Here is a 26,671-nt window from a genome sequence, read left to right as displayed (position 1 = left end):
GGGAGGAGGTGATTGCATAAAAACTGGGGCAGAGAGTTGATCAAGGACCAAGCCCCGATTACAGGCTGGCCCCCCGGTGTGCCTCACAGAAAGATAATGCTATCTAGGCCCACAGGTATTTGGTTTCAGCAGAGAGGGTAATAACTGTCACCAAACACTGAAGAGACCTTTCATCCCTGGGACTTGTGTTGTCAGCCAGCGTTTGTGTGCAGTCTCTGCACAGAGGCCGCTTTTGTGTTCCGGGCCGGGGTCGTGTCACTGCCACGGCCTCGTATCTGTCCAGAGAGACAATAGGCAGGTTTGATTAAATCAAACATCCGTGACTATCTCAATGGTGGTCAACACGGCGCGGCCACGTTGCCGCTGTTGGTGTTGCCGAGGAAGTGACGCGGTTCTTTAGCTCAGTGCCCTGGAGGAGCAGAACTGATAGCGAAGCAAGGCCTCAATGCAAAGCAGGTGCACTTTGGGCTCTGGTTCCCTTTTTTCTCTGCTTTTTGAGTCTCACTCGAACATCATGTACGTCTCTACCAAAAGGAAGGCTGGAGTGTGAAAGGTGAAACAAATGTAGGGGATCATCATAAAACCAGACAACCAAACAGTTGGACAAAAGAAAATAAGTTTTAATAATACAACGAAGATAGAAATTAATCAAAGTGTACATACTCTACATCTTAATGTATCTTTACCTGAATAACCTTATTTAAATACTAAGCAACTTTAATGCTTTATTAGTAGTTTATAGTGTGCAGCACAGTTTGGTAAAAACTCTCCATTTCAACACCTTCTGCTTAACCTGTGTTGAAGTCATTTTCAGTTTCAGCCACTGGGCCTCATCTGGTCCTTGAGGCATCTCAGGCTCAAGAGAAAACCCTAAAAATTAATGGGAAATTAAGGCTCACAAAGACAATTGATTTTAAGTGGCGATTAAAATGAGAAAACAAAGTACAACGAATAAAATGCAACAATGAAGAGTGCCAAACAGAACTAGGACTCATCCATTAAAATGGAATTAGAATAAAACTGATTTTTTAGTCGTTCTCACACATATTTGTTTGAAGCAAAAGGTCAAAACTTTAGAGGAAACCGACCCATAAAATCACAACAAGTTTTGTTTTGCTGAGGAAGATTCATTTGGAGGCGCGTATTAAAACCAAAAAAAGTTACATATTATCACAAATTAACAGGCTTTTAACACCTGCTGTTCAGAATGAATCATTTTGGAAGATAGACAGATGGAGCACATCTTCGTTGCTTTTTATTTAACCCTTTTTTAATTTTTAATTTTTTCAAAGAAGCTCAGTGTTACTTCAGTATTGAAAAACAGCATATGAAATGGTACTTTGTTACAGTTTTTTTTTGTCTACAACAGTAAAATTAACTTCAGAGGTTCTCACTGTCCCTCTGAGCGGCGCTAATAGCTGCTCTCACACAATGCCAAGCAAATATGTAATTGTTGTATGGATTATATCTATAAACACCCTTCACAAATTTTATTACATGTAGTTATGATTACTACGATTACTATGATTTTTTTATGAGCCTGTTTTGTTTTTCTGAGCCCTACATGCAGTGTGTGATCTGTGTGGACGGAGCCCTTTCACTTCAATATCGGCAATCAGTGTGTGCATTAATAATATTTACTTAAAACTTGAATTGTAAATTGTTTTCTTAAGAATCTATTACTAATAGTTTTTAGCAACTTTTTTATTCAGTTGACTGAACAATCACTGCTGTTACCAGCTGCCTACACAAATCATATTTACAGTTCATTATGAAATGGATTTTAGAAATAATTACTATCCTCAATAATCACAGTCTCTTGAAGAGGAAAAAGGACGGTCTGTTTTAACTTATGACTTGCTGAATTGTTTAGATTCTCTCCATTAAGTACAACTATGCAGTTAGAGATTACCCTGAGCTTGGCCCCAGTGTGCACTGTTTGACATTGAGCTCATGTGCTAATTTCAACCTTCTCTGCTTTCTTTACAAGATACAAGCAAGGAACCCTGGCCTCGCTGTGGTACTCTTGAAGGCTTTAGTTTCAAAGATAATGTATTCATTCTGGCAATGACCAGCCGGCCTACAGCGCATTCTTCCTGACTGATGCGAGCGTCTAGTGTTTTAGAAGCCTTGCGCGATGACTCAGACAGCATTCATGTGTGGAATGAAACTCTTGTTTGGGCTCAGATGGCAAACAGCATGGATCCACTTAGCCTTAAAACCGGCTACTTTCTCTCCGGACCTCTTTTCGACAGCAATTTGTACAAGTAAATCTCTGCTAAATAACCATGTGACACTTGCAGAAGCACTAAATATTGCAAAAGATATCTGCAGATATAATCCTTTTGAGGATAAAATATAGTTGGAGGGAATGTTTTCTCTTTAGTGCTCTTACGGCTTATTTTGTTTGAAGCCCAAAGCAGGTTTTCCAGCAGTGACACAAATGGTTCTGTGGTATACTAGAAAACTGTTCAAATGTTTGTAGTTTTAGATTTTTATAAGTATATGCATCAAAAGTATATGAAGACTGTGACAGTGTTTTCATGCAGTAAATGGTAGAAGGTATCACCACTGTTATCTCAGGATGAACATGTGCAAAATGACAATCCCAAAGGACGGCTTTCATGCATTATTTGGTAGGGTATGTTATTTGAAGCGTGATGCATTCTGATAATGTAGCCGACCAGTTGGATAGAGTTTGACTTTTGAGCTTTAGTTTCTACACGATATAAAAAGTAGGGAGTTAGACATTAAAGTACATTGGGAGTTATGATGATGGAAAAACAAGGTGAGGGAAGCAGTAGTTGCTCTCTGAGGACATTTTGACCCCACAATTGTTTTTGTTGAACTGTCTTCTGGCACCACTTGGCAACTTTGACTGAAAGATAATGTCGTCTTGCCATCGGGAGGTTGTAGGTTTGATTCCAGCTTTCTCCTGTCACATATTAATGTGCTTTTGGGCAAGGCACTTAACCTCAAATTGCCTCCCAGTTTGCCTATGAGTGAATGTTGCTGTAGTTTAAAGCGGCATATAAATTCAGTTCATTAACATTGTTCCCATATTCTGACTGATGATATAACATACATACCAATCTGCTGGTAGATATTATTTATTACATTTATATAATCACATTTCCTTACAGAAGGTTGTGTTGAATATAGGACTCCGTATTATCAGGAAAACACATCACTGTAAAACCATTGCTGAATATTGCAGTGTTGTCGATTACGACTAATCTACATTTTCCAAATCTTTTGACATTGCGGTTTCCCAACTATTTTTTTTGTGATGTGTAGCATCTTAGCCACCAAAAATATACATACTGTGTGCATTGAGGCAGTAGGAAACATCCACATACCCAAATATATTATTGGCATGCAGAGTGGAATGCATGGCACTTGAAATATGTCAAGTGCCATATTTCAAAACCAGATATTTTGTCCAATCAGTCCTTCAAGATTGCGACGATGAAAACCTTTTGGCTTTTATTGCTTCTGGTTGACTATAAGGGAACAGTTTTCAAAAATGTTAGCCTTGTAGGTAAATATTAATGCATGGTTGGTATGAAATTAACTGGTCATTTTATACCACTCTTTTTCCCTTGAAAAGTCAAGTACAGAATGCTCAAGACGGAAAAGGTACAAGTTGACAACCAAATCGTTGCCTCGTCATGGCAGAAGGAGTAGTTCATACCTGCAAATTCAACTTACTATCATTGTGGTTAACTCAAGGCATCACCATTTAGTAAATGATACTGCTACATAACATGAACTCCGGAAGTGTGCTCTTCATTGAGGGCAAAACCAAATGCAGCAAATTTGAATTTATCTTTGCGTGGCCAACATCAAGTTTGCAATAGTATTTAATGACTGAAAGGATTTTTTGAATAACCAAATATACCTCAGTATTGTACTAGCATTCCACCCGAATAAATAGACCTTTTAAACATTCACTCTCTTTTTTTCCCCTCTGGTTTTCCTATCAGATAAAGCTGGGGACTTAAAAAGAAAGCCTGGGCTTCAAAAAGAAAAAAAACTCTTTGTTTGACAGAACAAGGTCTCCGGGCCAGGGTGTCCTCACCTAGTTAATATTGGAGGCCTAACACCTGCACAGGTGGAGGACAAAGTCTGATATACCCTTTCGTGAAGACCTAAGTGAGGTCCTTGCGGTCCCGGTGTTGGATGACACCTCGAATCTATTTTTGGGTCCTAGTCCCCCTTTACTCGTCTTCTGCATTTGTGTTATAGTAACACGACTATATTCACCAAGCTTCACGAACTGGCAGCCACAGGTAACTGTTGTCCCAATAACACGGATCTGCATTGACATTCCTCAAGTTAATTAATGGCCTGTGGGAGGCATTTGACCTAGAAAGACCGCAGCAAGAAGCTCTGTGGCTATTAAACACTTAAGTGAAGTTTCACGTTGCTTGTTGTGCTTGTATTTTTTTTTCTGAAGGATCTGTGACGACGTCGTCGCTTTCTTGGAATTTGTTTTCTTCAGTGACTGAAGGTGACTTGCTTGTGGCAGTTTTTTGGGATCTTTCAATCATCAAACGTTTCTTCTAGCAATCCTTTTAAGAAATGGTTGGGATGTTATTTTTTATTACCAAGCTGTGAGCACCTGTTGGGTTGACATAATAGTTGCTGCTTTTTACAGGAAATTCAGTCTGTGGTTGGGAACATAGTCTTTGGTAGTGATGATGAAACTTTTTAAAGAAATTCAACATGATAGTTTAGGACTGTGGTGTAGGTTTGCTGTGGGACTTGCACAGTTGGCTTTTAAATGTCAAACCATAATACCTTTATTCCCAAAAACAGTTTGCAGTCAGAATGCTCCAGTCTTCAGTGGTCCCCTAACAACTGATGGGACTTTACTAGGACTTTGTCCGTCTGGTATTTGTTTAAAAAAAAAAATAAAGCTGTGTAATTTGAATATGTTCACAGGTCTGTCAGAGGAATGAAAACATGGGCTTTTTGTGGAGGTATCATTTCCTGTATAGTGAAGTTTCAGTCATTCACTGTTTATTAATACTTCCATGGCATTGTTGTACATTAAAATTTTTCTTCTAAATAGCTTTCAGGAGGTTTACATTTCAAAGGTTTGAGGGCAAATTAATTTGCTGGTTTGTCTGATCTCTTACTAAACAAATGCGTGTTTTTATTTTTACTGAAATTTGGAAAACTAATATTGGTAAATATTTGCTAAGTAATTTTTCATTTCAAAATTGTAAAACTTTTATTAAAAGGTCAACTGTTTTTGAATTTGTTTAGATTACTGATGGTCGCAGCCTTTCATATTTGCTTACTAGCCTTTCTTATTTCCCAGTATGTTATCAACTGTTGGTTAAAATCGGTTATCTGTATTTGTTAAAAAAAAAAAGTTAGTGTGGATCCCTAAAGAAGTTATAGAAGACTCGGACACTCAATTAAAATAATTTTCTTTCCAAATTTGAGCTTTATTATTATTATTATTATTATTATTATTATTTATTATAATCAACTAATTAATTCCTCAAAACCCCTAAATGCCCAGATTTTAAAAAAGCTATGGATATGGGGCCATAAAATAGTTCCTTTGTGGGTACAAAATGCAAGTATGTCAGGATGAAACTAAGACAAATTGCAGACTGAGCTGTTTTCTTGCTTGGTAAGCCTGTTTCTTTGAGTAACATAGAGACAATGTTTCCTTAAAATAATTGTTTCCTCTTTGTATTTTTTCCTGATGGCTTTCTGTTTCCAGATTTGAGGAACAGTCCAGTTTAGGACAACTTTGAAAATATTGTGCCACTGGCAGTTTATGCGCTTTGCTAATGACAATCAAGATATGGGCCATATTTTTTCTTAGCCGACACACACAAACCTGGAGGAAGAAGAAGCGCCACAGCAATGGCAGTCGTTGGTTTTCTTCTAGCAATAGTACTGGTGAACCTTCGAAAGTCAGTGAAAAAACTGCTAGGTGTGTTGATTAATGTTTTCAAGTACATTGATGGTTAAGTATTTTTGCAGATTTTTCTGTGGAACATGACTCCAAATTATTTGTGTATTAATGCTTGTTATAATATATTTGGTGTTTGACCTAGTAAGATAGGAACTTATAAGTTAGAAGGGTTCTCAAGTATTCACCGGCAGCTGTGCTTTCCTAACCACTATAAATACCACTGTACCCATATATAAAAAATAAACAGTATTGATATGTGACCACTTACTTTTTGTAGCTCTGAATTTTTTTTGTTGATTATTATACCTGTTACAAAAAACAATAAATAAATTAATCGCATTATAAAATAAAATGAGCTCAATAGTTTCCTTTGCATCATCATTTTTGTCTTTTCTGTCTCTCTTTCTGCCAAAAAATGGACGACAAAAGTCTTCCTTCTGGGTTATTGGTCCACACTACCATTCTTTGTTTTGAAGAACAATTTTGTTTAGAGAGGCTTCACAATTACTTTTATTTGTTGTTCCTGTTTTTTCTGTTTATTTTGGTTATTTAAAATGTCTTCCAGTTCCAGTATTAAATGTTCATTAGAAGTTAAAGTTTATATTTGATAATGTGTTTTTGCGATATTATGCCATTACCATTTGATACTTGAAAATGACCTGAAAACACCATTACCGCTAATCGCAATAACTTCTGGGACAAATTATTGTTCGGCAAAATTTATTGTGACAGGCTTTATGATCATAAAATGTGATTAACTGATTTATTTCAGAAGGACAGGAACGAATGACGTTATTTGATATATTTCGAATAACTTGAAATAAATCAAATTATTTGCTTCAAAGCTTAAATCTCTTGAAAATATAGCAAACACATTGAACATGGAGTTCAGTTTTCTAGGTAAGGCTGTTTTGAAACAAACAGCCTATGAGAGTTAGCAAGTCTGTCGGCCAAAAATAATTAGACCCAGTTAATTAACCAGCTAAGACGAACCTAGTACTATAGCTGACAATGTTGAGTTTAAAGAGAGTGATTACCTATATGAACCCTATTGCCTGTCTTCTTGCCATCTGTTTTTGTAGCATATTCCCATTAAAAGAAAAAGATGGCTCTTCACAAGCTACATATTCGCATGACAAGACTAATGCCAAATATTAGCCGATACACAGCCGCAGGGCGTTTTGTCCATGTGGGTGCATTAGAGAATCCTCAGCTGATTATTAAGGAGGGTCAGGAGACAGTCCGATTAATGACTTGTGAAGCTAATCCTATTCATTGTCCCATTCATGCTGAAGTCACATGGCTGTAATGGTTTATTTTGATAGCCCAGTGAACTGTGAAAGACATGGCGGGTCTATATTACCTCTCTTCAACCAAAATCCCTTTTTTCCCCTTTTGATTTATTGACCCATTTGTCACATCCAAGCACTTGATTGTGGCTGTGTCTTTGCAGCTTTTTTTCTTTCTTTTCTTTTTTTTTTTGTTTGCATCAGAGAAAGAAAACTGTGTCATAGTGGCAGTTTGTGCCATAACGGAGACTTGTAAGAAGCTTGGCTGAAAGCTGGCGGCACCCAGTGTTTTAGATGGAGTTAATGGCTTGTGTAATCTCTCTAAGCAGGTGTTGGGTAGCCGTAGGGGGAGTTTAGGGGATATTATTTCTCAAGGTTCTTCTATTACCAAAGAATGACTTTGGATTTTAAAAAGTGGGTTTTTTTCTCCCCTAAACGTCTTTTTTTTCTGCCTTTCTGAGGAACCAGCATTACTAAGATAAAGAGGCAAGTTTAATAGAATGCTATGGCATACTTTTTTTTTTTTTTTTTTTTTTTTTTACCAATTGTTATGCATTTCACACACACACACCTGGAAAAATTGCAAAAGCGGCTGAGGCTGGGACATAAAATTGTTGTATTCTTTGTTTCTTGTGGTTACAACAGAAATGCCAGTTGAAGGACTGGTTTCAGAGGTTTCCTTTTCAGTTTCAGAAGATATTATCTTACAAGCAGACTGTAACTTGACTTCAAAGTCCAGATATTAGCCACAGCATGCAGCATATCTTGTAGCAACCAATTGTCTTGAACTTGCTCACCCTTTCCGCATTCGGACCAAACGTTCTGCAGTTTCCTACAACAGGAATTGAATTTGGAGATGACTAACATGTGCATTGCTATTTTAAAAGTCCCCTGTCTTTTCTTCTTGAACGATTGTTGCTCAAGAGGAACCGTTGGGCTGGATGAACCGTTCTGCATGGAGGAAGAAAATGTATCCGTGGCACTAGAAGGGCAGGTACTCAACAAGCATTTTTACATTTTAACACATAATCATAATCGGTGACTTGTTCTCCTTCCACTGAAAGAAGCTGTTGTGGCCGTCAGATCACCGTATTAGGTTGCCCCATTTTGTTGCCTGTTTTAGCTCATTGCTGTAATTGGGTGGGATTTATTCTGGACTTAATTTCAGCTCTGAAGATTAAGAACCAGAAGTCATACCAGGAGTATAGGTAGAGGCTACGGGTAGAGGTTAGGTACTTCTAGGTATGAATGAGTATTGGCGAAAGCAACATAACTACAATGCAGATATTTTGTTTCGTCTTGTGATGACATTATCAGGTAGTTGACTCAAACTTTTGTTAGCTTCTCCGATTAGCTGCAATTGCCTGAGTTTTCTGTTCCCTTGTCTTGGCACAGCTAGCATTGTGCCACCAACTGTTAGCCGTGTAAGATTGTAGCTGTGTAGAATCATGTGTGTATCATGTGGGACCTACAGTTGGAAAATAAAATGTAACAACCAGATTTTAATTTGAAGTATTACTCAATGTGATTGTGTTATCGAAGGGCTATGAAATTATGTTCCCGGAACACGGTGCAGCTTTATATCATGTCTAATATTTTCAAGCTACTATAAAAATCAAGTCCTCGTTTCCTTGCTAATGTAAAAAACAAACAAACTGATCTTTGACAAAAAAAAAGGGGCAAAGAATGTAAGTGCTGCTGAACAATTCACATTTGTTAACCTTAGCAGCTGTAAAAGCTGAAAGATTTTGTATAATTTGTGGTACACTTTTTAAAATAGAATATAAAGAAATCTAAAAACAATGAAAGCAACTGCGTGTAAGAAGTATCTGTAAAATATGCATTCACTGATATTTTAAAACAAAGTGATCAGCACAGCTAAAGCAGTTTACATTACAAAAACAGTAGTTGTTATCTGTTTTTGGGAATGTAGACTCTTAGTTCAACTCTGAGATTGCCAAAATCTGTCATTCCTCATGACTGTTGAAAGCACAAAAGGATAAAAAGAGCAACTTTTTTGCACTTTGTTCAACCTTACTGTTATCTCATTAAAGTTTTCCTATCACTCTCATTCTTTCACAGCCTGAGTGATTCCACAGATATCTATCAGTGCTTTGCAGACAATGCAGGATTTATTTGAACGTCTTACTTCTCTGTGTATTATCTGACTTCATTTTTTTTAAAAACACCTCGGTGATCTTGAAAATGACTGAGTTTTGTTGTCAGTTTGACCCAGTAGTGCTTTGTATGTTGTGTTCATTGAGCTTAAAGGGAAAAAAATTTACTTTTGAGTGTCCAACAAGACTGGTCATCTTCCAAGGCTGACTGAGTTGAAAATCATCCAATTGTGGTCAAGAGCCTTTTTTTTCTTCGTTTTGAGTCCCTTTAAGGAAGCAGTGATATGAAGCATTTCCTGTAGCGCAAATTTAATAGATTTAGTCAAATGTCTGGACAAAATCTACACATTCCTAACACACAGGGTTGTTAGCTTAACAGACTTGTTTTACCTGCACTGTCATTTAAAAAGATATATTAAAAATACACACAACATATTTTGATGGACACCTCACCGTCAGAGGAATGGAGATTTCAATTTACATCCACTTGGTACATCGACCAATGAGAACTTGACCAACTGGAAATGAATGCAGCTCTGACATTAGGCGCTCTGTGTGAACTGTAAATGACTTGCTAAGAAGTGTTTCATCGGCGGAGTGTTTGCACATGCATAACTTTGAGTGTGCGTCCACGAAAGCCCAGGTGAAAGCAAAACAACCACGGCACGTCCTGCAGCAGCGAAGTATTAGAAATGTTTCCATGGGTGGTGTAGAGAGACACTGTTGGAGATTGCTAGGCGGTATCTATGTATTGCATCCATTTATTTGTGGTGTTGTTGTACATTTTGAACAAAGCTTTCAGGGTGTTGGTTGACAGTCTTTGAATGCTCAACCTACCCTTCATTAATCATTGGTTTGCAGAGGTTTCTCAGATGGATATTTTTGTTTTTGTGCTCAAACTTCTGTTGTTTACTCCAGTGTTTCGGCCTCAGAAGGCTGGAGGTCATATGAGAAAAAAAAAAATGCATAAATGAAATGAATTTTTCTAAAATGTTTAATTGTAATTTATTATAAAATTTTAAGTTTTAGTTTTAAAATCAAAAAATATAACTAAGATTAACTTATTGAAATATTATATGCTTTCCTATCCTTCTGATTGGCTGATTGCTAAATTTATCAAGCTGCTTTCTTCTCAAGCTGGCACAGCAAGCGGAAAACGGAAAGGTTTCTGTAAAGAAAAAGGCAGAAGCAACCGTCCAGCAGCCCCGCTGTGAAGGACGCTGCTCCAAAAAAATCCCCTAAGAACTCTTGCCCAACGAAAATCAGAAGGTAGGAGGAGACATTTATGCTAACCTAATGTAATCATTACAGACTAGAGCATAAAAGTGAGAAAAAAAACATTCTAAAAGTTTTTGTTTCCTTACACATTTTCTAGCATGTTATGTTGCTTTTCAAACTGGGTCTCTCAGAGGCTAATGCTGTTTAGAGGCCAAGGCTTGGAAAAGTTTGGGAACCCCTGGTTCAGTTCAAGTGGGGCATTTCAGTTGCAATTACAAGGGAGGCTATGGAAACAAAACAAAAAGAAATGTAAGTGTTCCAGCTTGGACTATCTCAGATGGCTGGACATTTTTGGTACTTCAGACTGACTGGGAAGTTTAGCTCAGCAGTCACACCCAAGAGGAAGTTGGGGAACTCTGGCTTAGCTGTGGAATGGTGTAATACATCCGGACAAACCAGTGGAGGGGCAATTACATCTACACACAATGTAGCAAAGCTGAGTCAATTTCCTTTAATCGTAAATGGTCACCCATCTGAAGGTTGCTTGTTTTTAAATGGTCCTAAACTCATAATGTTTGTTGATTAAGTGTGTTGAACTGTAATTGTTTATGTTGTGCCTTTTGACTCTCTGCAATAATGTCAACTAAAATGTGGCAGCTGGCTTATCTCATTAATAAGTTTCCCTATAGATTGATCAGAGAAAATGTTCCAGTTTCTCTGTAAAAATACACAGGACCTTGCAGCTTATTGGAACTGGACATTCTGTCGGCCGGAGATCAGAATTGATCTGTTTTTCCTCATGTCTTATCAATGATTCCTAGTAAAATACTGAAAAATCATTTCATTTTTCCTAATTCATTACATGCATAAAAACTAAGATCTCCTGCCATTTTTGGTCTATAAATTAAGATGAGCAGTTTAATACAAGTGCTGTTAAATAAAACAATTCTGATAATTAGTTAAAATATAACAATGCTAAAAAAAAAAATCAGTGAGACAGACAGGTAGGGATGCACCAATAAATCAGCCCAGATTTTCTTCAGTTTGGGAGATCGGCAGTCTGCCGATATTTGCATGTCAAACCGATGTAATCCACTGATCTTAAATAGCTCGCGCTTTTCCAACAAAAAAATCCAGAGAACTACCCTTCACTGCTAGTGGAATTTCTTTCTACCCTCAAAATTGTTCCGGCAGTGTTGAGCCATAATAACGTAGACGAAGGTGAAGTAAAGTCTAGCGTGGTCACTGGAACTCCAAGAATGGCAATTAGTGGGTCCCTTTGGGTCTGGGTAGTAAAAAGGCAATGATTTGACTTAACAGGGAGTGGGCAATTTTAAAAGAGATTTAGAAAAAAAGCCAAAAACAGTTGTGTAAAATTAATTTTCATTGTTTTCTGCTTGTATTCAAACCAGTTTGCACTTTTGTACAATAGAAAGTGAAGCTTTTTTTTAGTTTTACTTGCAGAAACTCATAATTCAAAACCAAATCGAGATAATCATCAAAACCGTTCAGTAGAAAAGGAAATATTGTAATAACTCAGACGGATTCACAGTTTTTGATGCTCCTGCAGATTTCCCCCTGCCTGTCTGAGATCCCAGGTGTCACAGGACTCTTTCTTCTCCCTTAACAACTGTGAAAAAGCGGCAGTCACACCGGCAGCCTGAGCTGCCGTCGCCACTGGTGCGAATGTGTGGAGAATGTAAAACAGGACGGGGGGCGATAAAGGACGCAGCAGCCATCCTCAGGTGAACAAATGTTATCGGCTCCATTCTCGCCGGTGAATACTGTGAATGTGGCAATGCATCTTGTAAATATTTGCCCTATTGTGCCGCAACCTGGATCACACCGTGGCCTTGAAGACGCCGTCAAAGTAAAATAACGAGGACGTGAGAGTCAGCAGATGACAAGGGGATAGAAATGTAAAAAAGCACAAAGAGCCGGCGGACATGATTTGAGTCTTATAAGTGAGTGCTGTGTGTGTCGTGAGGGAGCTGGTCCCTGGCCCGGTGCACTTAAGGCAAGAGGATTAGCCTCCAGAGTATTAGTAGAGCTGCTGATTATCCCCTTACCTGATCTGCCTAATTCGAGCTCAGGCCTGTACATTTAGCAGAAAATTGGAAAAATGTTTGGACTGGGCTGCAGAAAGTGAATTGTGTTGTGCTCTGTTGACTCTGGAGCTCCCTGTCGTTCCCTCTCTCTCTCTCTCTCTCTCTGCTGAACTCATTAGGTCCTGGCCTTTTGTCGCCACCTCCCCCGCTGTGTGGTTGATGTGATTAATGCACCGCTAACCACCGGGGCCAGAAGCAAGGACTTGTTTTAGTGCCAGGGAACGGCAAACAAAAGAAAATTGTCTCCGCAAATAACAGAGGAGAACACGGGGGCTCGGAGCTGAACAGATCCTTGACTCTTCGGCGAACGTGAGCTCGAGCCAAGCTCTGTTCGGGAGGGTTCAGCAGAAAGGTTTCCAACCCATTTGTCTTCCACGTATATAGCTGTTACACCTTTTGTTTTTTAAAGCAATTACACACCCACTACCTCTGACCTTGTGTCCAGAAGCCGGCTTTAGGGCCTCGCTTTTCCAGACTCGGGAGTAGAGGAGTCAAACATGTTCCGTGTAATTCTGCCAAGTGATCCCGGGAGCGCGTAAGCCCTTCTAGAAGAGGCAAACTAGTGTTTTTGTTGCTTTGCTGTCCCAACTCTGCTTGTTGATAAACCAGTTGGCGATTGGAAGAGGCAGGTTTGTCCAAACAAACAAACCAACACAGGTAGGGAACTGGCAGCTTCGTTCGAAGGGTGTGATAGAGTGTGGGCGAGCGAGTTTTGCTCTATTGACCCCTGTGATGAGAGTGGGGGATTTCCAGGTGCAACTTAACTGGTCACACTACTGTTCTTTCTGCACGTTTTCAATATTACTGTTTATTTAAAGTGAGATCTATTAATATTCCTGTTTATTTATTTCCCGTGTATTTACCAATATTATGTTTTTTCTGCAATGTCACTACACTACTAACGTCGCTTCCCTGCTTCAGTGAAACACCCCCATAATCACGCGCTGCATCACTGTCACAAGGCCAAATAAATGCCACAAGGCCAATGCCCTCCTGAAACACAAACAGCAACAAGATGAAAATGAACATCGACCCAAGTTTCACTTATCAGACCCATACTGATATGTTAAGAAATTGGCCGATACCGATGTTGATGATGTGCTCATCTAGTTACAGCAAGTATTATACTTCATATCAGTGACATGCGGTCAGGGGAGGCAGGTGAGGCAGAGCCTCATCCTGTCATCATGGAAAAATAATATATAATGATAAAATAATTTATATTGCTATTTTCACCCTGTGGTTTGTACTATCCATCCATCCATCCATCCATCTTCTTCCGCTTATCCGAGGTCGGGTCGCGGGGGTAGCAGCTTCAGAAGGGAGGCCCAGACTTCCCTCTCCCCAGCCACTTCTTCTAGCTCCTCCGGGGGAATCCCGAGGCGTTCCCAGGCCAGCCGAGAGACATAGTCCCTCCAGCGTGTCCTGGGTCTTCCCCGGGGCCTCCTCCCGGTGGGACGTGCCCGGAACACCTCACCAGGGAGGCGTCCAGGAGGCATCCTGACCAGATGCCCGAGCCACCTCAACTGGCTCCTCTCGATGTGAAGGAGCAGCGGCTCTACTCTGAGTCCCTCCCGGATGACTGAGCTATGAAGTCATCATACTATGAAGTACCTATTTTTCATTTAGCTTAACCAATTCTGATTATTTTTTCTTCAAAATCACAGAATTTTCGCATTTCCCCATTCAAATGCTCGGAAGCGAAGCCGGTGAGGCAGCAGTGAGCTGAGCCTCACTTGGGATTTCTAGATATTTACTGTCGGGCTGAAACGATTAATCGGATTAATTGTAGTGAATCAGTTATTCAAATATTCAACTAACTTAGCAATCGATTAATCACTAACTGGAGTATACATTTGCTGAAAGAACAACATACACGGAGCAGGAATTAAGCTGTTTAAAAAACTCTCCTGTTAATCATCGTTTGCTAACCATTTATTAACCGGTTGATTAAAACCAAAAAATGAACAGCAGAAGATGCGCCCTTTGCTACACATGATCAGGTGTTCACTAAAGGAATGCTGTTATTGCATTTTAAGCAATAAAATGTTCCTTTTTCTTACTTAAAAAAGGAATATATATTTTTGTTTCATATATGTATTTATTACACTTGTTAAATTGGGACCCGAGTCCAAATTTCGTAGCTGGTTTGATACTAAAGTTCCTTGAATCTTTGAATCTTTCACTACCATATTTTGTTTTTCTAATATTGTATAAAAAGGCTTAAATAATAACAATAATAATAATAATTGATATAATAAATGATTAGTAAAATAGTCATTAGTTGCATCCATAGTTTACTATAGTAATTGTATTGTTTTGATTAATTGTTTTATCTTTATATAACATGTATTTTTTTCCATTAGTTTAGTAGTAGTGTGTGTTTTTCTGGTCTCAATCTCTGTTTTAAACCTGTGTGACGCATTCTGCTCCACATTTGGCTGTAATTATAAAGATTGATTGAAGGTTCTTCCACTAAACTTGTAACAAAATGTGCTGCATCACTGCAGCATATCATAGCCGCCTGGTTTTTTATCAATTTGATCTGCCTTTACTTCTATGTCACTCCCTGACAGATAATTGTTCTCTTGCATTAATCTCACATCTGCATTTGCTCCTGCGGATTTTACTCATTCAGCGTCAAACATTAGTTGTTGTCATGGTATTTCAGACGAATTTTGATTCGTCTGAAATACGTGGGTTTCGCCTGATACCTTGACGTCTTGAGACGAGAAGTTACTGGAGTGTGGGTGTGCGATCTGATAAAACTGGGATTAGCAGAGCTGTCTGCTGAATTATGCGCGGCGTCGCATCACATTAAAAGCGCGGCGTTCTCTGCAGCTGACAATATTTGATGCAAATGATACAAAGTTGATCATCGCCGGTTAGGATGACAGTTCTTAAACTACTTTGTAGATTCTTGGATGCTGTGTTTTGACTTTCACTGTAGGATAAAAAAAAAAAATCATTTTTTAAAAATTCAATTTATTTTATTTGTTTGGTTTTTTTTTACTTGCATGGACAGATGTATCTTTATCTAAAATTTATTTATTAAGCTTTTTCTGTTGATTAGAAGCGCCAAACTAATCCAGCAACAACAGTTCCAAAGATATAAAATTTTTGTAGATTTTGGTCAGCAATGTCTCTTTTCCAACCCGATACCATAGTGTCCATGGTAACCAATTGCTGTACTGGCTGAGGACTTCACATAGCATACTCTGCGCACAATAAACAACTAGAAAGTGTCAGAAAACTGAATTTTGTGGTTCATAGATTGTAGAAGGAGCTGTAACTCACAAAGATAAATAATTTTTTTTTCATGCCATTAGTTTCAAGCAGTTATAGTTTACGACCAACTTTTCGAACTGTAAACAGCTCTCTGTGTGTGTATTCTAGAGAGTGAGGCATAAAGCAGGAGCGTCTCTGCTGTACTGCCTTCAGCTTCCCTGTTGTCTGCTGAAAATCTTCTCCCTTTTGGTCTGAAAAGAAAACCCCCTTCAAATAACTTCTCTGTGTTTCGTCTCTTGATGACTTGAAAAAAGTCATTTAACTTGAGTTGCAGTGACTCATCATCGACGACGAAGCATCACGGGGACATACTGGGAATTAACCATGGGGCATTCACTGATTGCAATGTAATTTTCTTGTTCTCTCAAAGCTGAACTTATAGGATGAGATTGAGTAATTGTGAGATAGGTATGTTTACATTAAACCTCTCCCTTTAAAATCAGTTTGTCTGATGTGAAAGCTGTGCGCTCTTCAGCATTCATGAGGCCACTTTCTAAAGCTTGTCTGAATAGCAGGAAGGAAACTCCGTGAAGGTGACTGATGTCTTAGTGAGTGAATCATAAAGAAACAAATCAAGGCATTGAATTTATGGGATACATTTTCTAAGAGCTTCGCTGCAAAGCCCTTCTTGCCATTTGCAGTTCCATTGACGTCGAGCTAAAACTTAGCATAGTCTCATCAGAGAGGAGGCTTTCGTTGTCCAAGTGTTTCCGTCAACAAGACTTCCAAGGTGCTAAAATGATCATCTCGTGTTTACAACCCCTTTTTTGTGCCCTTCTGAAGAATTTCCATTGTTTTTGAAACAGAACGCGGAGACAATGACGAGCATCCCACAACCGCTAACCCGTAATTTGTTCTTCTCTTTTCAGTGTCCAGGGACATGAAACTCAATCCACAGCAAGCTCCTTTGTATGTAAGTATCACTAATCACAATGGCTCTTGTGTGCACTTGATGCAGTTTCTCCAGTGTGCCCAGTTGTGCTTCCTCTTCTCAAACAAACACCGTGTTGTTTACATATTTAAGTCCTTTCACTTTTCTGGCCCGTGTGGCTGCTGCTCTGTGTGAATGGGGACGCCTGTCAGGTCAGCGCAGCGGAAACTTTAACCAACTCCGTCTGTGATTAATGTTGGATTTTTCAAAAATTAAATCTTGAAAAAGAGAAAGTTTGATTAATCGATACAATTGATTTGTTGCTCAGCCCTACCTGCAGGTTACAGTTTTAATTTTTATTTTTATGCATCTTTTCTTTTTCTTTCTTTCTTTTTTTTAAGATGCAGAAACTGCTCTGTTTCCACGAAGTAAGAAACGTAATTAAAACCACACGTGAATATGTTTTTTCATGCGATAAGCCGCTAAAACACTCCTATGGAAGCTAGTTTTCCGCCACTCTGATGAAAAAAATAGTTAAAGTAGTTATAGATAGTTATCTTATTATAATGAAATTACTATCTCATTTTAATTAGATATGGGGTTTTTTTGTTTTGTTTTTTATCAGAGTGGCGGAAATGGGCTTCCATACACACCAACCACTTCCTGTCGTCGTCTTTTTTTTCCCCCCCCAGTAGTAATATCCAGTTGTTTATCCACACGACTCCCACAATGTGAAAAAAGTGTTTTTGTTGTAGTTTTATGAAAAACCCAACTTTTTATACACCCAAAAAACTAAATCATCCTAGGGCTAAAAACTTTTGAGCAGAAAACATTAGTCTTTTTTCCCAAAATCAGCATGTTTCCATTAAGCAAATTTAATAATTAATTATTTAATAGGGCAACATGACTATTTAGCAAGGCATTGACATGAGAAATATGGAAGACATTTGCTCAGTAACTACATCCACACTGAAGAGTGATGCTGTCAAAAAAAAACCTGGTTGTCCTGCTTCCATTTGGTGCGTTCACTATCGAAGCAAATATTGAATTTTTGAGTGTTGTTACTCGTCGGGGTCGTTCAAGCTAATAATTTGTCTGGTTTCCTGCTCAGGATGCGTGTCTGTGTCGGCTCTGAATGGGAGGAATTAAAAATTCTCCAACACAATTTGCTCACTTGGACGAACTACCTCACTTGTTCAAACAGAACGTGTCCCAAACCCTGCGGATGCTCTAATATCCACTTAAAGCCGGCTTCATTCTGCTAATTACTCTTTGGTTACACATTTGCTGCCTTTACTCGTCATACATTAAGTGTTTCAGTTTGATCTCCTTACAAATTACTCCAAAATATATGCAGTTGCTCTTGTGGCTCCTGAATATATTGATACAAAATTAATGAAGTGTGTGCATGTGTGAGAGCAGTAGGGATATTTCTGAGTTGGTGCTTTTGTGGTTCCACTGCTCTCCTACTCACTAGACACACACGATACGCAGATATAGGATATGGAAGAGAGGGCGTGAGTGTGTGTGTGTGTGTATTTAAAGAGTTGACTTACTAACTCACTTACCAGCCAGATAATGTTATCTGTGATTTACAATCTGACTCTTCACTGAGACCGGGCGGGTGGTTAGGCCTCATTAGGCCTCAGGTTTTAGGAACTGCTTCAGTCTGTCAGTGCTTTAAAACAGAAACTAAATGTGTTTAATCATCTAAGTCGAAGGGAAATGCTTATATTGTTACAGTGTCATTCAAAAATATTCATACCCTTTGGTACGTTATCGCCACAGATTTCAGTCGGTATTATTTGACTTTAATATAATAAGCTGACACATAATTGGTAAGTAGATGGAAAGTAATTTTTTTGGGACATGTTAAATTGGGTGTGCACTGAGTACGCTGACATTGAAATCCCATATTAATACTGCTGTTATGGCTCAATTTCCCAATATTTTATTTTCTCAATTATTTTTATTCAATTACCCAATTAACCATCAGGATAACTGATAGATTACGCGATTACTAAAATAATTGTTTACAAGAGCCCTAATATAGTCATATCAAAGCTCTACATGCTAAAAGAAATATCCCTGAACATTTTGTGCAAAACTACGTCTTATTAAGCATTCCCACTGACATGTTGATTGTTGTTATTCCAACAACATCATCCGGCATGAATGAATACAGGGTTTTACTACAAAGTAGCGGATGTGTTGCTGATTTAAAATGAACCCTTTGCTCACCTGGACAAACAGCAGCTGGATGTCGGGGAAATGGCTTAGCTCATACATGCGTACTCAGAAGCGGTGAGGGAGGAGAGGCTGAGGTCTGTAGCCTCCAGCTGTGCTTTTCATGTTGCTAAAGAGCTGCTTGCTTCTTGTTGAAACTTTATGATTAGCAGGTCAATACCTCAGCAAGTCACTTTGCTCTCCGCTGGTTTGAAGTATTTAATGTGGCAATGCAGGCGTCCATTTACACACAGGGGTGCGCTTTACTCGGCTTTTAAACATATTTTTTCTTTCTGTCGTTTAAGTCGGACAAATAAGTCATTTCAATGTCTTTTTGCACAGATTTTAGCCTGCAGCCAGTATAGTTCCTGTGTGGGCGTGTGTGTGTGTGCGTCTGTGTGTCTGCTCTTTTGCATGTTTTGCAAAGATGGCTATGTGTGGAGCTCTGTTTCCTGCCGTCTCCAGCAGATGTTTCACATCTCCCGTCTCTTCGCTTGCTGCCAACACATTCGCCTCCAAAAAGGGACTCTCAGCGATCTTATTCAGCTGACTTTCTTCTCAGCTTTCACTTCTGTTTTCTCTCAGCACCAGCCTCTGTCTCGGCTCTCGTTACCCAATATTGGTACATGTATAAATATTTTTTATGAATGTTTTTTTCGTTGAATCGGCTTTCAGGTGTTCTTCTGTTAGAGAAGATTCCTCCATGTTGCGTCGTTTATCAAGGGGTCGAGGATTTGGGGAAAACGCGAGGCCCGCCAAGTGGCCGCAAGAAGGCCGTGCTGCTATCGCTGCAGAGTGCAATGGGTCGGCATTCTGTCTGAAGTGATCCAGAGGAAGAGAGAAAATCATTTCTCCTTTTGCTTCTCCTTTGTTCGTGGCTGAAAATGTGGAACTTATTTCACACTGATGTATTTTCATTTTCCCACAGAGCACAAAACTGCCAAAATCACTGAGGTGTCAATTCACTCCCGACGCGCCAAACCCTAATTTTCAGTCGGAGCTGAGGATAAGAGATGAGTTTTTAATAGAGAGGATGTCACGCCTGCTGGCTTCTGCCGGGCCCGCGACTCATTTACTGCACTTCCTCATCTCTCCTTGTTAAAGCCGACACGCTCGGCGCGCCGCTAAACACGCCACGAGTCGACTTCCTCACTTCTGGCTCTCTGAAGGTTCCTCCAGGCTGCCTCTCTCTGTCCGTGGCCTCTGGGCTGACTTTCAACAAGTCTCCTCCACTCTCAAACCGTTCAAACGGTATTTCTGGCTTTGCCAAACAGAGAGGCCTGCCGGTCCCAAGGCTGCTGGTTAGCCTCGCTGCTGCCTTCCAGACTGGAAGAAACACGGCCCTGAAGGAGAGGAAGGCAGCACCTTTGACCCTCTGCTCAGCTCAAACGTTGGGTGAAAAAGCTGCAGCATCGCTCAGAGTAAATGGGTTAGACGTTCTACATTCTGTTGACCCCAGTGGGAAAAGAAAAAAAGTTTAATTGAACAATATCCCTATTTTCTGTCCCATCTCCTCCCCCCTTTGGTCTGTCCTCAGATGACACCATCATTCCACAAATTGTGCAACCTCACTCTGGGCCTTTGTTGCGTTAGAAATAAAGCAGCCAGCATTTATGCACAATTACGCTTTTGAATCTTTGCGCTCTGGTAATTCAACGGTTATCTAGTTCACACAGTTGAACTGAATGTAGCTGAAATTTTGTGCAGTTAAAAAGATCCAAACACTGAAACAAATGAAGTAACTGACTGTCTACTGGTGTCCTAAACAGGGTTGCCACATCTGAGTTTCCAAACCAAAAACAACGTAAAGCCCATCCAACTCCAAAATGAATGTAATGAAATTCATGTTGATGGCACCATGAATTGTCCTTTGTTATATTCTGACCAGAACCAGATCCCATTGGGACTGCAAAGGACTTGACTGACCACTATGAGACTTTAGTTTTTTATGGTGATACATCTTTTTAAAACTTGATATTGCCCTGGGACTTCTGCTTTACAACACTGCTACGTAGTGACACTTGATTAATCATTGACAATTTCATGTTCAACAGATTCTAGAGATTTCAAACTAAATTAGCTAGTAAGATGAGTAATAACACTGCATTTTATTTTGTGTTTTTCTGCCACATCATGGCGACTATTTCAAAAGAACTGTCCTCTGAAACCCTCCTAAAAATCCGCCAAATGTTGTGAAAAGCAGCCCAAATTTTAACAACCCGCCCAAAGCTGTTTTTTTTGTTTTTTTTTTACCAGCCAAACGTATTAAAAAACAGCCCAATTGGCTGAAAACTTGCCCAATTTGCCAACACTGGTCCTAAATGGCCAACACTTTTGTGGTATTTTATTAAACTGCTTGTATTTTGTAGTGCTGTCAAATCGATTAAAACATTTTAATCAGCTTAATCACACTCTGGCCCTCTGATTAATCACTATTAGGAGTGGACATTTATTATATTGTTTACTATTTATCATGGTAAGTTTCTTATCATGAAAAGATTTTGATTTATCGCTGTCACAATAAATCAAAGTAAAATCAAAGGTAAATCAAAAACTTTTTGTTTAAAGTCCCCAAAAACTGATTGTATTGTCAGGATTATGAATTTTATTATTTTTCTTCTATTTTCCACTTTATTGCTGTGCCATGCATTCACAGCCTTACAGTTACTTAATAAAAAGAAAGGTTGAAACAATTAATCGGATTACTCACGATTTATTGATCATTGAATTAATTGTCATCTAATTTAGTAATTGATTAATCGTTGACTGGCATGTGCAGTCTCAAGAAAATAGCATTCACTGAAAAAAAAAAAACATATTCAGAGCAGTAATCAAACCAAAACTGTACAAAACATATATATATATATATATATTGTGCCTAAGATAAAAACGCCATTGTCACTGAATTTGTTTTAGGGAAAATTTTAGAAGTGAACCTTTTTTTTTTTTTATCTTCACCCAATTCAGATTTAATGCTAAAGTATTGCATTTTTGGCAGTAAAATGTTTATTTTCTTATTTAAAAAGGAATTTATTTTTATTTGCATCTTTTAATGTGTTTCTAATAATGTATTAGAAACCCATTAATGTTTCTAATGCATTCGTGTGTTAGAAACTTTAGACATCAGAATAATTGATAGATAAATCGATTACTAAAGCAATCATTAGTTGCAGCCCTACAAAAAAGTAATAAATAGGTCCTAACATCACTTTTATTGTTTTCAACAAAATATCACAATGAAATGTCAAGTCCACCCCTAATCACTGTGCTTGACTTTGTAAGGTTGAAATGCAAAAATGCACATTTTCAAAAAAAAAAATATTGAAGAAAATGTTTTATTGTCTCAAACCAAATCTCAGTTTCCCACTTTTTTATATTCTGGAAGGTTTTAAAGAAGTCACTCGGCAAGTCAAAAATAAAACTCTGCTAATAATTTTGCACGCATTCTACTATATGAAGATGCCATTTTTTATTTTCTCTTCCTCTCACTTACGGTCCCGTTTGTCTCAGCAGGGCCGATGTGTTGTCACAGTGCAGCTTTCCGACGAAGAGCTGGCCGCAGATGATCGGGGAGTGGACTACTTCCTGCTGTTCGCCGGCAGCACACAGAGGCATCTAACCAGCACCCTGAGGAGCAGCCATGACACCTTACAGGCGTTATGTCCCGGTGAGCCACCGCCGCAGCCAAGCCACCACTGCCCCGGTTACTCCCAACAGGAAGAGAGAGACAGTAATCCACACATATGCGACCTAACGTCTCTCCTGTTTTCGAAATTTCCATTTTCAATGGATAAAATGGATGAAACTAGATTAGAGGTGCAAAACCTGAAACTCAAATTGTGCTGCATTGAAAATTATATTATTCCAGTTAAATTTTCTTCTCAGTTTGTGTCACTACAAACCTTAAAAGTATTTCCTTTGTATTTCACACATAGTAGCGAGTGATCACTAAGCAGAGAGAAAAATTATACATTGTTGTTGGATGCATTATGCTGTTTATTTATGTACTCTGAGACAATATAAAAGATTTCATTACACTGCAAAAACACTAAATTTTAGTGGTTTTTATCTAGTGGAAAGTATTGTAGTACACTTGAATTAAAACTAACTTAAAGGTAACTCTTCAGCAACATATAAAAGCTTGTTTTAAGTTAGTAATCCTTGGATACAAACTGTACTAGTTCCACTGGCAGATTTTTTCATTTAAAACTGTAAAAATATCTTACCGTAAGTGAAAAAATCTGCCAGTGGAACTACAGGTTGTTTTTTTTTAAAGCTAATATTCAAGAATGTATCGTCCTAGCTGCTGTTGGATTTTGCAGCAACAGAAATCTTTCTCTTCCATTTAGTCTGACTGATGAATTACATCAGGCTGAGCTTATATTGAGTAAATTCAGTCCATGTTTGTTGAGCTACTGACTGCAGAGTTGGTAAATGAGCAACAGCTTCAAACACATCATATAGCAAAGTTCACTGTGCAACACAAGTTCTTGTCAAGAATTAGGTTTCAAAAGAAAAAAAAGAGTAACAGGTAATATGTTTTCCAGCATATAATAACCAGGGTTAATAATACCAAAAGATGACTACCACTAACAGTCATTTTGCCTTTTGGGATAGTTAAGCATTTGTGATTTTTAGTGTAGTTCAGTTCCTTCAGATACAGTCAACCTGTCCTGTTGAGTGTCCAACTAATTCTTTGTTCCTCACTTCTGATTATTCCTAAAGTCAATACATAATCAAAATAATAATAGTAATATTGACTCGAAACAAACTGATAAATTATCAGTTTTAATATGATGTGCAGTGAAGAGATTGAAAAGTAAAAATGGGTTGTCTATAAAAACCTTTTAAAAGTGATTTAGAAGCTGCCTAGTCTGTCATACTGGTTGTCAACTATTGGTATAAATCTGCTGACTGGGCTCTCAACTTTAGCACCATCTCGTCTCTAGTCTCTTTCTGCCTGCTGCTTTTCAACAGGGAACAATTTTTTAATGGTTCCCATTCAACACCATTTAACCAGCTGCTTGGTAGCTTCGTTCTGATTTTAACCTTTCTCAGTACTGTTGAGTTGGGTATCGTAAAGCAAGAGTTACATCGCAAAAAAACACAAAATCTGACCAAGTATATTTGGTCTAGTTTATAGTGCAAATTGAAATGAGACAAAACTAACTTACAAGTAACGTTTTAGAAAATATAGGCGCTTGTTTTAAATAACTAATTCCTTAATATTGATGAAAAAGTATGAGTTTCAATGCTAGATTATTTCACTTATAACATGGAAAAATGTCTTATTAGTGAAATAATCTTCCAATATAACAAGTAACTTTTCATCAATTTTAAGGAGTTATTGACTTCAAACGAACTCCCATATCCTGCTGAAAAGTTGCTTCTAAGTTAGTTTTGTTTTATTTCAATGTACTAAGATTTTTGCTGTAGAAAACTAGACCAAAATTACTTGGTAAGATTTTGTGTTTTGTGCAGAGTAGAGCTGCTTGAAACATATTGGACAGTCAACTAAAAACGCTAAACTGTATTAAAAACTGCTACAGTAGTTGGCAAACAACAGAAGATATAATCTCCTTTTGATGCTTTTCCACATCCAACAATAAACGATGTGAGCAGCAGCACAAAGCACGAAGGACACGAGGAAGAGCGGTAGCTGAATTTGTTTTCCTCTGCGTCTCCCTTCCTGACAGGTAAAGAATAAAGGCAGGACATGATAAACGGCGTTATCTTATTAAGAGCTCAGCTGAATTACAGGCGTCTGTTGGGGGTTGCGGAGAGGTGTTACTTTCTTTTCACAGATCGGCTCCGCTTCGCCGCTTCTTCCGTCGGGCCGATATGGACTCCAAAGGGCCGAGCTTGGAGCCGGCCAGGATGCCGCGGGACGGATTTCCCAGATGGCTTAAAAAAATAAAATAAAATAGAAACGGCGGTGCATTCTGTGAATCACTGCTATTTAAATGCCCTCGAGTAAAGCAATAACACAAACTTGGCTTGCCGTCAGCCGTCTCAGGTTGTAGAGCCGCGAGGTGGTAAATCACACACGGGGAATGTTGTCAGTTGAGGCGGTACTGTAGTTGTTCAAATGATTACAATATTCCAGAAGCAGGAAACCTGTCAGGACTGGATACATTCACAGAGAAAGCTATTTAAGAGAGATTTATAACCCTAAGACGGCTTGTGGACTGTGAGATTATTTAATATCATTAAGAAAGTCAAATAAATCAGCAATTAAAACTGAAGAAAATATCTACAACTTGAAGACATTTACGACAACTACCAACATGACCAGATCCAAGGAAGACCATCCTGACAGCAGACCGCAAGATGGTAAAGGACACCCCCCCAAAAATATCTGAAACATCATCACAGCATCTACAGCAAACAAGTTATTACTGCCGTTGCTGTAACGATGCTTGTCTATGTAATAAGAACAGACTTCACAAATGTAACTTCTACAGAGATGTGCAGGGAGAAAACTTTACTAAAAACCCCACAGGAAGCCAGACTATCTGCCCTCTAACAGTCCTATTCTTGCTGGAAAACCAGCGCTAGAGGGTAGGATATCCCAGCTATTTTTGTTGATATTTGTTTAATGTCTCAAATAAGGTTCGTTTTTGACATTTAGCTCTGATCAAATCACTTCCTTTTCCAGATTTAAATAAATAAGATTTAATATTGTAGAGCTGAAATGTAATCAAGTATTCTACTGATTAATCGGTTAATCGTCAGAATTATCAAATTAAAAAATGGGCACATTTTGCAGATTTTTCATTTAACCACCTAAGCCTCTTTTATGCAATATCAGAAATACATTTAATGATGCAAATAAACAAAATGTTAGTCCTTTTTTTTTTTTTTTACTAAAAAATGTACGTTTTAATGCCTAAAATACAGTGACCGCATTCCTTTAGTGAACACTTGATCATTTGTAGCAAAGGATTCATCTGCAGCTAATAATACTATTTGGCTTTTGACAAGGCCCTAACATGATCATGTGCAGAGCTCAGCCCTTTCTTCTTGACTTAAACATCAGTATAGTGTAGGACTGATCTGCTGATTATTTTGTGGATTAACCGATTAATAATTGGATAGCAAAAGGTGATGAAGAGATGTCTTTTTTCAACCAAATTTGAACCATAAACACTTTTTCAAAGTTTTTTTTTATCTGCAAAAATATCACAATTAATCCGATTAATCCTTTGAGCTCTAAAACATTGATCTGTGAAGGTTTCTTTAAAAAGAACCAAATATTTAACGGGTTCCCCCAATGTTAACTCATGTAACTGCAGTGTATTTGCGTAGACCTCGGTCCACCACGCTCATTCTGTTGTTGTGATAATCATTCATTGCATTCATTTGCATAAACAAAATATAACTGATGGCACGGTGCATTGTTAATTTGCTGGAGTCTGACTTGTCAACAAAGGAGATGGAGTTCAATTGGACAAATGTTTCAGTAAGATAAAGATTACTGGTATTTGCTTTTAATTTTTCTGTGAGTTGGAATTATTCCAGCTTTGCAAGTCTGAAATGATGAATATGTACTGAATACAGTTTTCTTTTTTTTTTAGTTTTCTGTTCTGTGCCCAGGTTTCATCCTCACAGCC

The 26,671-nt window shown here is 38.4% G+C and overlaps 1 protein-coding gene across 5 annotated transcripts in view; it reads left to right on the top strand.

Moving 5' to 3' along the window:
- The window catches only part of akap13 (A-kinase anchoring protein 13), a 135,020-nt gene that overhangs the window by 9,306 nt on the left and 99,043 nt on the right, over positions 1 to 26,671 (top strand). For 4 of the 5 annotated variants that reach the window (XM_032559928.1, XM_032559927.1, XM_032559929.1 and 1 more), the window contains exons 2-3: positions 16,831 to 16,874; positions 22,569 to 22,725. In XM_032559928.1, the coding sequence (XP_032415819.1) occupies positions 16,842 to 16,874; positions 22,569 to 22,725 (190 nt within the window). In that variant the 5' untranslated portion in view covers positions 16,831 to 16,841. The remainder of the gene's footprint in view (positions 1 to 16,830; positions 16,875 to 22,568; positions 22,726 to 26,671) is intronic. The other variant, XM_032559925.1, reaches the window with a different exon arrangement.

This window comes from Xiphophorus hellerii, chromosome 4 (assembly GCF_003331165.1).
Source record: "Xiphophorus hellerii strain 12219 chromosome 4, Xiphophorus_hellerii-4.1, whole genome shotgun sequence".
NCBI classification, from domain to species: domain Eukaryota; kingdom Metazoa; phylum Chordata; class Actinopteri; order Cyprinodontiformes; family Poeciliidae; genus Xiphophorus; species Xiphophorus hellerii.
Note: the sequence above shows the minus strand (reverse complement) of the source record. Positions and strands in the feature narration are given on the sequence as shown.